Genomic DNA, 12492 nt, shown 5'->3' with positions numbered 1-12492 from the left:
CAGTACTTCCTCAACAGATGGTACCTCAGCCAGCCACTCACAGGGGGTGACTTCCTCTTCCAATATTTGAGGCACCACAGCCTCAGCAGGGTTATCCCCACTTTGTGCCATGATGTTTTCCTGGCTGAGAGAATTTCCCTCCCCCAGGACCTCACAGAAATGCTCAGCAAATCTGCAAACCTGTTCCTGGGGGTCGGAGATTGGATCACTGTTCTTTCCCCTAATTATGGTAATCGGTGTGGTGCTGCAGGTTACTTTTTTAATGGAATAAAAGAGCGATTTGTGATCGCGGGCCATTGAGGCAGACTCCATCTCCTCAGCAACCCGCGACCACCAACCATCCTTGCAGTGCCTCACGGCTCTCCGAAACTGCCGATTGAAGGCTGCGGTAACCCTTCTCATTCTCCGACGTGGGATGCTGTAGACGATGAGAGTGGGCCTGTCACTTTTTCTCAGCCAGCCTGAACACCTCATCTGTCAGCCAGGGTCTCTGAGGAGGTCTGGATCATTTACCCAAAGCAGCCATTGCAGCTGAATGAGCCACAGTCCTAAACCTTTTCCATTCCCCCTCGACATCAGGAGGAGTGGGGGACGATGCCAACCTCAGCCGAATGTGATCATGAAATTCTCGCTTGCATCTTTCATCAGCTCGCTGAGACCATGCTACTATGGGTTTGCATGGGGTCCTGGGTGTACACCCACCACCGGAGTGGAAGAATAGCAGGCGCATCTTACAGATGACAAGTCGATGGTCAGTGGGCAGATCAGCTCCACGGTAGGTCCTGGTGTCAAGGACATAGGCCCACATCTGCTGTTCCGTCACTATGTAGTCTAGCAGATGTTCTTGCTTGAACCGGGCATGCATCCATGATGTTATGTGGATGTGCCGATGCCAGAACAGCGTGTTGGTAATTACAAGCCCATGGGCTGCACAAAATCTAGCAGCCTCCTACCGTTGTTATTGAGCTGATTTGGCCCATGCCTTCCAATAACTCCAGACCAGGTGCTCGCATCATGACCAACTCGGGCATTAAAGTCACCAAACAAGATGACTCTGTCCCGAGTGGCCACTTTAGTCAGCAACTGTGACAGGAGGTCATAGAAGGCATCTGACTCATTGGCCTTGCCTGCATTCCTCCACGGATGTTCGTCTTCGGTGGGGGCATAAGTAACCACGACCACCACTCCTCGCCTTCAGTTGATGGGAAGGCGAGCCCAAAGTAGCCTGGGGCTTACAGCTTCCCACACCTCACCACCACGCACCCACACCCCCTTCAATATTTTGTTCAGAAGAAAAGCCACTCCCTGTTCTTTGGCAGTCTCCTACCCCGAGTAGAGGACTGTCCACCCCTCATGGTGGCAGGAGCCAGAGCCGGCCCACCGGACCTCCTGAATACCACAGAGATGCAGGCGGTTCCGGTCCAGCTCCCGACAGAGGAGTGGCAGCCTCTCCTCCGCAGTGAGCGTTCGAACATTCCACGTGGCCACCCGTAGTGGTTTTTGGTTGTTTTTGGAGGAGCTCCGAGGGTGAAGATTCAATCTCCTGGCTCCGCCAAATGAGGTTTGGCCAGGAGACGTCATAGAAGCCTGTCCCCCCGGGGCCTCCAGCACAAACTTATTAATTACATTTTTATGTTTATATCGTAGTCTCGTGGTAATTAATTGAAGGTGGAGGGGTTACCAGCCCCTCGCACCCGTCCAGAACCCCCGTTTAGCCACTGTGGTGGTCACAGAACCCCATGAGGGGAGAGGCCAATGGGCATTGACCCTCCCCCCACAGCAATGTCCACGACAGTGTTGCCCGTCCAGCACCGCAAGGAGGTAGGAGGTTGTTTTGCCATACACATACACACACGCGTACACACACACACGTACACACACACAGATAGACACATACACACACAGACAGACACACACACAGATAGACACACACACAGATAGACAAAGATCCCCCGTATAGCCTTAACAGACTGTAGGGGCAAGTGCTGTTAGCGAGCACCTATGAAGGCCGGAACGGTACACGAGGGGGTGGGTGGCCAGCACCACGCCCGACCGCCTTTGTCTCCCTAGTGGCAATGTTTACACACCGCAACCAGGTACTCATTTGAGGCTGAGTCGACCTAGGGGAGGCCCGGGACCGGTTCAGATAAGCGTCACTGGTGTTGGACGTGAGCGGGAATCGAACTCGTGTCGCCGGGTTCATAGCGCAGCGCGCTAACCGCTACACCACCGCTCCCCACCTAGATAGACACACACACACACACAGACACCCACACAGATAGACACACACACGTACACACACAGATAGACACACACACAGACACACACACACAGACACACACAGACACACACACAGTCAAACAGACACACACACAGTCACACACACACAAACACAGACACACACACAGTCACACACACACACAGACACACGTACACACACACACAGACACACACACAAACACAGATAGACACACACAGACAGACACACACACACAGATAGACACACACACACACGTACACACACACAGATAGACACACACACACAGATATACACACATACACTTACACACACACCGGTACACACACACACACACGTTCACACACAGATAGACACACACACACAGATAGACACACACACACAGACACACACACACGTACACACACACAGATAGACACAGACACACACACAGATAGACACACACACAGATAGACACACACAGATAGACACACACACACGTACACAGACACGTACACACACACACACACACAGACACACACACACAGACATACACACAGATACACACACACACACACGTACACACACACAGATAGACACACACACACACGTACACACACACACACACAGATAGACACAGACACACACCCGTCCGTGCGCTAACCTGGCTGAGGATTTGACCGCAGGCCCCCCCGGTGAGCTCCACGAGGTCGAAGATGGGGAAGTTCCAGTTGTGGATGCCGGACATGAGCGGCTCCAGTCCCTCCATCACCACCAGGGTGGGAGAGCAGGGCAACCCTGCCTCCTCCTGGCACCAACACCAACATCACCACCATCATCACCACTACCACTATTGTAGTAAGTATCGGAGGAGACGATGTCGAAGTTGAGACACACTGTTTATTAACTCCGGGACAGATACAATAGTTGAAGGGGTATCGGCCCCTTCACCCGTACTATGGGAAACCCACCCTAGTACTAAGCCCTCTGTCCTGTCCCCCAGTCCTCCTCTACTGGGCTACGGGAGGCTCACTGATCTGGCCCTGGCAAGCACAGATCTCGGCACCAGCTAACCAGCCTTGCCCTGACAAGGGCAGCGGTCTGGAAGCTCCTGGGCCGCGCCACTGGCTTACCCGGCTCGGCCCTTATAAGGACGGCGAGACCGGGGAGTCCCAGGGCCTAATCTCCGAGTCTTGGATCTTCACTGGTCAGCTTCGTGTCGAACTGAACTCGAGCTCTTTGGGTTCCACCTTTTATAGGGATCGCCTCCGAGGGCTGGGGCGTGGGCAATAACTGATGCGGACGTCGGTGTGACCACCCGTGTATGTGAGTGCCGACAACCCTGTGTTTGTTTTCCGCCGTTTCTCCCGTAATAACCCCTACATCACCCCCCCCTGTACAGCTCGCAGCCGTCCCGGCTGCAACAATCCCTCAACCCCCAAGAATAAAGATTAACACCGTCAATACACGTGTGCCTCGTAACAGTAACAATAACAAGAACAAGCGTAACATCAACCGATGGTTCCCTATATAACAAAAAAAAACCCCCACGCAGAACCGCAATACATATACAGAACGGTATAACAGCACATGCAATCAGCATATCGCGATCACACGCGTACATTGAAGCACAATAGCAAGCAAATCTGCAGGCGACCAACACACCCTCAATCCCGTCGCAACTTTGCAACCACAACACAATTATTCTCTCTCATGCAACGACCGCATCGCACACCGCACCTCGCAGCACAATACAGCCCCAAAAAAAAACATTTTTTTTCTCTTCTCTTTTTTTTTGTCAATTAAGCCCCTCGCGCACGGTAACCCACGAGATGGTACAGCACAGGGTACCCGACGCTCCCACGTTAATAATTAACTATAGCATCAAGATAACAACTCCACGCAGCAGCGCACACACTCCCTTTGAAACTCAGCAACCACAGCAGACTTTCCGTCCATTCCCAACACACGCACACACTTACATGGACAGCAAGCAACAAGCAGATAGCGTGGTCATCGTTATTACACACACATACAACAAAAAACATATATACAATGAGCGGGTTCCGCAGCAACGGAACACGCGCGGAAAGCTAATCATAACAACCGGCGCGTCTTGGCGCGAGTCCGTGCAGCGGGCCCGTCACAAGGGGCCGGCTTGGTAGAGTCGGTGGCAGGTGTCGCATCAGCAGGTGCCTGGTCGTCCGGTTTCCCGGACGTGCCAGCGCCGCCCCCCACGGGGGAGGCTGGCAGCCAAGAGGGCTTCAGTCCTGGGGCTCCTGAAGACGGGACAGTCATTAGTGGATCAGAGGCTGGCATCGATCCCGCCCCCCCGGAGTCAGAGGACTCCCCACATGTTCGGCCATTTACGTGGGAGGAAGCGTGTGGAGCAAAAAATGGCTTTAACCGTGAAGGGTGTACAAACCACCGACGCTTCCCCCACTTAATGCGCACACATTGAGGCCGTACAACCTGCACAATTTCAACGGGGCCCCTCCATGGTCGCAACAACTTAGCCGAGGTGGCCAATGGCACCTGGGGGCAGTGCAACCATGCTCGGTCGCCCGGGTGCCATTCGTGCGTGTGAGTCCGGCGCGACCGCAACCTCTCGTTTTGTTTCTGGCGGGAGTCAGAGTTTTGCATGGCCGCCTGCCGTGCCTCCGCCAAGCGAAGGATGTTGAATTTAACATGGTCGGCGATTTTTGACTTAGCATGAGGCGCGGCAATCGCCAGCTGAGTCGCGACAGGCGGGTCAACCTCGCGACCATACATCAAAAAAAATGGCGAGAAACCGGTCGCCGCGTGAGGAGCCATCCTGTATGCCGCCAGGACTCCCCCGATCCGTAGATCCCAATCGTTTTGGGACTCAGATACCTGGTGGGATAGCATGGACGTAAGAGTCCTATGCAAGCGTTCCACCATCCCATCCGTCTGTGGATGGTAAGGCGAGGTACGAACTTTCTTTGTACCCAGAAGGCCACATACCTCGTGTAAAAGGGTACTAGTGAAATTCTTTCCCTGATCGGTCAACAACCGTTCCGGAGCGCCCTTGTCGAGGACGTAGCCCTGAACAAAAGCCTCCGCAACGGCCGCTGCGGACTGGTTGGCGAGGGGCCAAGCCATAGGCCATCGCGTGAAATATTCCACGCCAACCAGCAGGTACTTATTACCCCTCGGCGTGGAAGGAAACGGTCCCAAAATATCAAGGGCGACCAGCTCGTTAACCCGGGTGACCGAAATGGACTGGAGCGGTGGACTGGCTCCCTTCGCCGGCGGCTTCCGTTGTGCACACTGGGTACAGGACCGCAGCAGATTGTCCACGTCTCTTGCCATGCCCGGCCAAAAGTAATTAAGCTGGAGCGTGGCAAGTGTTTTGAGGGTACCCAGGTGCAAGAGCCGTTCATGAGCAGCCCATACAGCCCTACCCCTCAACGTGGAAGGCACCACCAGCCTGTGACGGCGGATCGTCCCGTCCCAATGCATGAGTACGCCTTGGCACCACCCCCATGAGTCAACGCCCGACTTCCCTGGACCCGATCCTTCCGCGCGACGTCGTAGTGCCAGGAGGGTCGCATCCTCCATTTGGAGGCGGCCCCACTCAGCACTCGACAAGCCAAGTAGGGAATCACTCCCACCCCCCGAAATAGGACCAGCGTCCGAAGGAGTATCAACTGCGGCCGCAAGAACCCGATCCTGACCGTCACTTGCCGATTTGCAACGGCCCGAACCCAAGAAACAAGTGCAATCCGGGGCGATCGGCAGGCGTGATAGGGCATCGGCATTGGTGTGGCGAATCCCCTTCCGGTAAGTTGTTTCAAAATCGAAATCCTGCATGATCTCGAGCCATCGGGACAACTGCCCCGATGGCTGGTTAATTCGTAGGGCATACTGCAACGCCGCATGATCTGTACGGACGGTGAAATGCCGGCCGTACAGATATGGCCGGTACTGTTGGATAAAGAACACGATAGCCAACAGTTCGCGGCGGGTGACGCAGTACCGCTGCTCGGCCGGGGACAGTACTCTACTACCATAAGCCACAACGCGCTCCACGCCACCCACAATTTGTGACAGCACGCCTCCAATCCCGGTATTGCTCGCGTCCGTGTCGAGCACGAACGGCATGGAAAAATCGGGGTAACTTAACGGCGGGGCCCCCACCAGGGCATCCCGAAGAGAGACAAAAGCGGCGTTCTCTACCGCTCCCCAATGAAATTTGACCCCTTTTGACGTCAAGGCATGTAGTGGCTTAGCGATGGAAGCAAAGTCCGCAACAAACCGACGGTAATATGAAGCAAAGCCGATGAAGCTTCTAACCTCCCCCACCGAGGTTGGGGTAGGCCAGGAGCTGACACAACGCGTTTTGGCGGGATCGGTTGAGATACCTGACCGGCCGACGATGTGACCCAAATATTTAACAGATTCGCGCAGCAAATGGCACTTTTGTGGCTTGAATTTCAAATTTGCAGCGCGCATCTTGAGAAAGACGGCCCGAAGCCTATCAAGGTGTTCCTCGAACGTCTTACTGAATACGATAACGTCATCCAGGTAAATCAAACACACCTCCCATTGCAAGCCAGCGAGGACCAATTCCATCAGGCGCTGGAACGTCGCGGGAGCAGAGTGTAATCCCATGGGTAAGCGATTGAATTGGAAGAGGCCGTGCGGCGTTCGGAAAGCAGTTTTGGGTCTAGATTCGTCGTCCAAGGGAAGTTGCCAAAATCCTGAGAGCAAATCCAAAGTGGAAAAGAATCGCGATCCCGCGAGGGCATCCAGCGATTCGTCCATTCGAGGAAGCGGATAAGCATCGGCCACCGAGATCTTATTTAATCGCCGGAAATCAACGCAGAACCTTAGGGACCCGTCGTGCTTTTTAACCAACACTATGGGTGCACCCCAAGGGCTGGTTGAGGGAGAAATGATGTCCGATTTCAACATGTCATCTACAGCCGATTTGACATGATCCTTTTCGGCGGGACTTAACCGAAAAGGATTCTGGCGGATAGGAGCGTTGTCACCGGTGTCAATATGGTGGCGTAGCAATTCGGTACATCCGATATCGTATTTATGTTTACTGAAGACGTCGGAAAATTCTCGCAATAAGGCGCGTAATTTAGCACGTTGTGCGTCGGACAGGTCAGGTGACTCAGCACACAACGCATCCAGCCAACCCTCGTCAGCGTCTGAGGCTAATCGCGTTTGAGAATCGGTGGCCACCTGGCCAACGATCGGCGTTTCCGCAGGTACCGGAACCGCATGTGCGAACACGGTACCTTGCGAAACCACTGCCGTCTGTGTCCCGACATTAAGGACCGCGATAAACGGGTCCCCATCCCCTTTAACAATAGTCTGGGCCGTTACCAGATCTGGCCCACACACCCCGGCTCTAGATGGTCCCAAAATAACGCCTCGGTCAGAGACCCCTTTATCGAACGGACGACGCAAGCGCAGGGGTACCAACATCTGTGCCCCCGGGGGTACACGCACCGTCCGAGCAACAAGCGCCTGTACCGTAGCACAGGCAACACGCACGGCAGGGGTGGCAGGTAGGAACGTCATACGTCGGCCTGATGGAAGCTCGATGCATTGCTGGTCAATCAGAATTTTGATGGGCAATTTGGCCAAAAAGTCTGTCCCCAACAGGCACGGAATAGCCAGCGAGGAAGAGACGAACACCGGCCCAGATAGTTTAATGTCCCCTATCGAAATTTGCGCTCGAATTTGACCGATAATACCCAACGAGCCCCCATTTGCAGCGTAAAACGGTATATCGACAGGGAGCAACGGGCGACTCTGAACGGGCAGGATATTATAAATCAAATCCGAAATGATAGTTGCCGAAGCTCCCGTATCGACCAATAACCGTACCTCCACCCCGTCAATATGTCCCGCGACAACGGACGACCCCGCCGATGCAGCCACAACTCGGTGAGCCAACTCGGACCATTGGCCCGGTTGGAGCGCCCTCCCCGACATGCCGCGACCCGACGCACCAGCACCCAACCCCCGAGAATTGTGTGTCGGACCATGTGATAGGAAAGTGGGTGTGTGTGCAGGCCGAACATGTGGGGTGCCATGACTTGCCCGAGGATGTTGCGAAGGCTTGTGAGGAGGGCCGTCCGCAGCTCCAGGTCTCGCACCGCGCTGTCGAGGAGCCCGGCATCCGGACGCCACGTGGCCCCGGAGGCCACAATTATAGCAGACGACGAGCGTTCCAGAGGACTTGGGCTGGTCTCGGTGGCTTGGGACGTCCCGAGCTGGACGCTCGGCAGATCGCCATCCTGCAGAACGATCCGCAGCGAAGGCTCCCTCCATTCCGGAAGAGGTCGCCGCCACGGTGTGTCGTGCAGCTGCTTTGTTCGCCTTCCTCCGCTGGGAGATGAGATTGGCGTGAATGTGCCTTGCAGCCCGCAGTGATGACATATCCGCATCGTCCTGCGCTAAGATGGTGAAGTCCAGATCGTCAGCCAGCAGCAAAATTTTCTCGGCCACCATCGCATCGATCCCCTCTTCATCCATACGCGGGAAAGCGTCTTTCGCCAATGACAGCAGGGCCGTGCGATAAGCGAGTGGCGATTCCTTGTCACCCTTCTGCCGCTCATAGAAGAGCTGGCGACAGTCAGAGGGCGGCCCATAAACGGTGGCCAGCAGCTGCAGCGCCGACTGAATGGTGGAGCGTGCCGACTTGGGTGCAGCAGTGAGGGTGCCCAGGGCATCGCCGTCCAATAACGCCGGGAGAGCACACAGCGCCTCGTTGTCCGACCAGCCTGCCATCTCTTGGTGGGCCAAGAACCGGCGCTGGAACCCCCCCAATCGCCGTCGCTTGCAACAAATACCTGCAGGGCCGGCAGACGTTGCTGGAATGTCGGCTCCGTCTCCGATCCTCTTGCAGCATCCGTAGCGCGTCCCCGTACAGTATGAGTAATGGCGGACTCTAATGGGTGTCGCGCCGTCAGTGACGTGTTGGTCGGGGCTCGGTCGGTGCTGGCGTCCGCTGGTGGTGACGTCGCAACCCCTGATAGGCCGCCACCGCGACCCGCCTCCGCCGATGACGTGGCGGCTGCTGGCTGGGCACCGTCCCCCGCGTGACGAGCTGGGACTCCTCCCTCCGCCCCTACTGTCTGTGAGGCGGGAATTTCGAGTCGCCCCGCTGTTGTAAAGGCGGGAGTTTCTGGCGGGCGTTGTCCATCTTCCCGCCGCGTCGCTCCTCCCGGCCCCAGGCGAGTTATTTGTTCGAGCATAGCGGCCGCTGCATACAAGAGCTCCGCCAGCCGTGAGTGAGCCAACGCCAACTCGTCAGTCGACGTCCCGGCCCTCTCCGACGACCCCGCCGATGTCGGAGCCGGCAGCAGTTGTGCAGGTACGTCGGAGGCGATGTCTTGCACTGCCCCTCCCTCGTCGTCATCCTCTCCTGGGTCTTGGGCACGAGTCTTCCGTCTCGTATCCATGCTTGGACCACTTCTAACACCAGATGTAGTAAGTATCGGAGGAGACGATGTCGAAGTTGAGACACACTGTTTATTAACTCCGGGACAGATACAATAGTTGAAGGGGTATCGGCCCCTTCACCCGTACTATGGGAAACCCACCCTAGTACTAAGCCCTCTGTCCTGTCCCCCAGTCCTCCTCTACTGGGCTACGGGAGGCTCACTGATCTGGCCCTGGCAAGCACAGATCTCGGCACCAGCTAACCAGCCTTGCCCTGACAAGGGCAGCGGTCTGGAAGCTCCTGGGCCGCGCCACTGGCTTACCCGGCTCGGCCCTTATAAGGACGGCGAGACCGGGGAGTCCCAGGGCCTAATCTCCGAGTCTTGGATCTTCACTGGTCAGCTTCGTGTCGAACTGAACTCGAGCTCTTTGGGTTCCACCTTTTATAGGGATCGCCTCCGAGGGCTGGGGCGTGGGCAATAACTGATGCGGACGTCGGTGTGACCACCCGTGTATGTGAGTGCCGACAACCCTGTGTTTGTTGTCCGCCGTTTCTCCCGTAATAACCCCTACACTATCACCATCATCACCACCACTACCTCCATCACCACCATCACCACCATCACCACCATCACCACCACCAGGGCGGGAGAGCAGGGCAACCCCTCCTCCTCCTAGCACCAACACCAACATCACCATCACCACTACAACCACCATCACCACCATCACCACCACTACCATCACCACTATCACCACCGTCACCACCACCGTCACCACCACCGTCACCACCAGCACCACCAGCACCATCATCACCACCACCACCGTCACCACCACCACCATCACCACCACCACCACCACCACAACCGTCACCACCATCACCACCACCGTCATCATCGTCAACAACATCACCACCGTCACCACTGTCACCACCACCATCACCACCACCACCATCACCACCACCATCACCACCACCACCACCGTCACCACTGTCACCACCACCATCACCACCATCACCACCATCATCACCACCATCACCACCGTCACCACCACCGTCACCACCATCACCACCACCACTACCGTCACCACCACCGTCACCACCACCACCATCACCACCACCATCACCACCACCACCGTCACCACAATCACCACCACCATCACCACCACCACTACCGTCACCACCACCACCATCACCACCACCATCACCACCACCATCACCACCACCACCACCGTCACCACTGTCACCACCACCATCACCACCATCACCACCATCATCACCACCATCACCACCGTCACCACCACCGTCACCACCACCACCATCACCACCACCACCACCACTACCGTCACCACCACCACCATCACCACCACCATCACCACCACCACCACCGTCACCACTGTCACCACCACCATCACCACCATCACCACCATCATCACCACCATCACCACCGTCACCACCACCGTCACCACCACCACCATCACCACCACCGTCACCACTACCACCACCACCACCACCACCACCACCACCACATTCATCACCACCACCACCATCACCATCACCGTCACCACCACCACCACCACCGTCATCACCACCATCACCACCACCGTCACCACCGTCACCACCGTCACCACCACCGTCACCACCACCGTCACCACCACCACCATCATCACCACCACCACCGTCACCACCACCGTCACCACCATCACCACCACCACTACCGTCACCACCACCGTCACCACCACCACCATCACCACCACCATCACCACCACCACCGTCACCACCATCACCACCACCATCACCACCACCACTACCGTCACCACCACCACCATCACCACCACCATCACCACCACCACCACCGTCACCACTGTCACCACCACCATCACCACCATCACCACCATCATCACCACCATCACCACCGTCACCACCACCGTCACCACCACCATCACCACCACCGTCACCACTACCGTCACCACCACCACCACCACCACATTCATCACCACCACCACCATCACCATCACCGTCACCACCACCACCACCACCGTCATCACCACCACCGTCACCACCACCACCATCACCACCACCATCACCACCACCACCACCGTCACCACTGTCACCACCACCATCACCACCATCACCACCACCACCACCACGACCACCACCATCACCACCACCATCACCACCGTCACCACCACCGTCACCACCACCACCACCACCATCACCATCACCACCATCACCACCACCATCATTACCACCACCACCATCACCACCACCATCACCACCACCACCATCACCACCACCATCATCACCACCACCATCACCGTCACCACCACCACCACCACCGTCATCACCACCACCATCACCACCACCATCACCACCACCACCGTCACCACCATCACCACCACCATCACCACCACCGTCACCACCGTCACCACCACCACCACCACCACCATCACCACCGTCACCACGACCACCATCACCACCATCACCGTCACCACCGTCACCACCACCATCACCACCACCACCGTCACCACCATCACCACCACCATCATCACCACCATCACCATCACCACCATCACCACCATCACCACCATCACCACCACCACCATGGGGGGGAGGGGTTGTGGGGTTACCTGGGCCTCAGCGAGGGGCAGCAGGAGCTTGGAGGGGAGGGGCCGGCTCCCCCCGCTCCCCCCGCTCCCCCGCCCCCCCCACCCCCCCCACCCCCCCCGCCCCCCCCGCGCCCCTCCCCCTCCTCCGCGTGGTTGTTCTCCATGGAGCTGTCATAGTCCGAGGTGAGGGCCGTGACGTCATCTGGGGGGGGGGAGCAGCGAGG

At 56.9% G+C, this 12492-nt stretch overlaps 1 protein-coding gene across 1 annotated transcript in view; it reads right to left on the bottom strand.

Moving 5' to 3' along the window:
- LOC133360384 (cGMP-inhibited 3',5'-cyclic phosphodiesterase 3A-like) overlaps nucleotides 1-12360 on the bottom strand; it is a 39056-nt gene extending 26696 nt beyond the window's left edge. The window contains exons 1-2 of the mRNA XM_061579083.1: nucleotides 12290-12360; nucleotides 2901-3044 (exon numbers count right to left, since the gene is read on the bottom strand). Coding sequence (XP_061435067.1) covers nucleotides 2901-3005 — 105 coding nt within the window. The 5' untranslated portion in view covers nucleotides 3006-3044; nucleotides 12290-12360. The remainder of the gene's footprint in view (nucleotides 1-2900; nucleotides 3045-12289) is intronic.
- Between the last annotated feature and the right edge of the window lie 132 nt (nucleotides 12361-12492).

Source organism: Lethenteron reissneri, chromosome 68 (assembly GCF_015708825.2).
Source record: "Lethenteron reissneri isolate LAM-NWPU_2019-01 chromosome 68, ASM1570882v1, whole genome shotgun sequence".
Taxonomy (NCBI): Eukaryota; Metazoa; Chordata; class Hyperoartia; order Petromyzontiformes; family Petromyzontidae; genus Lethenteron; species Lethenteron reissneri.
This window is presented reverse-complemented; position numbering and strand designations above follow the sequence as displayed.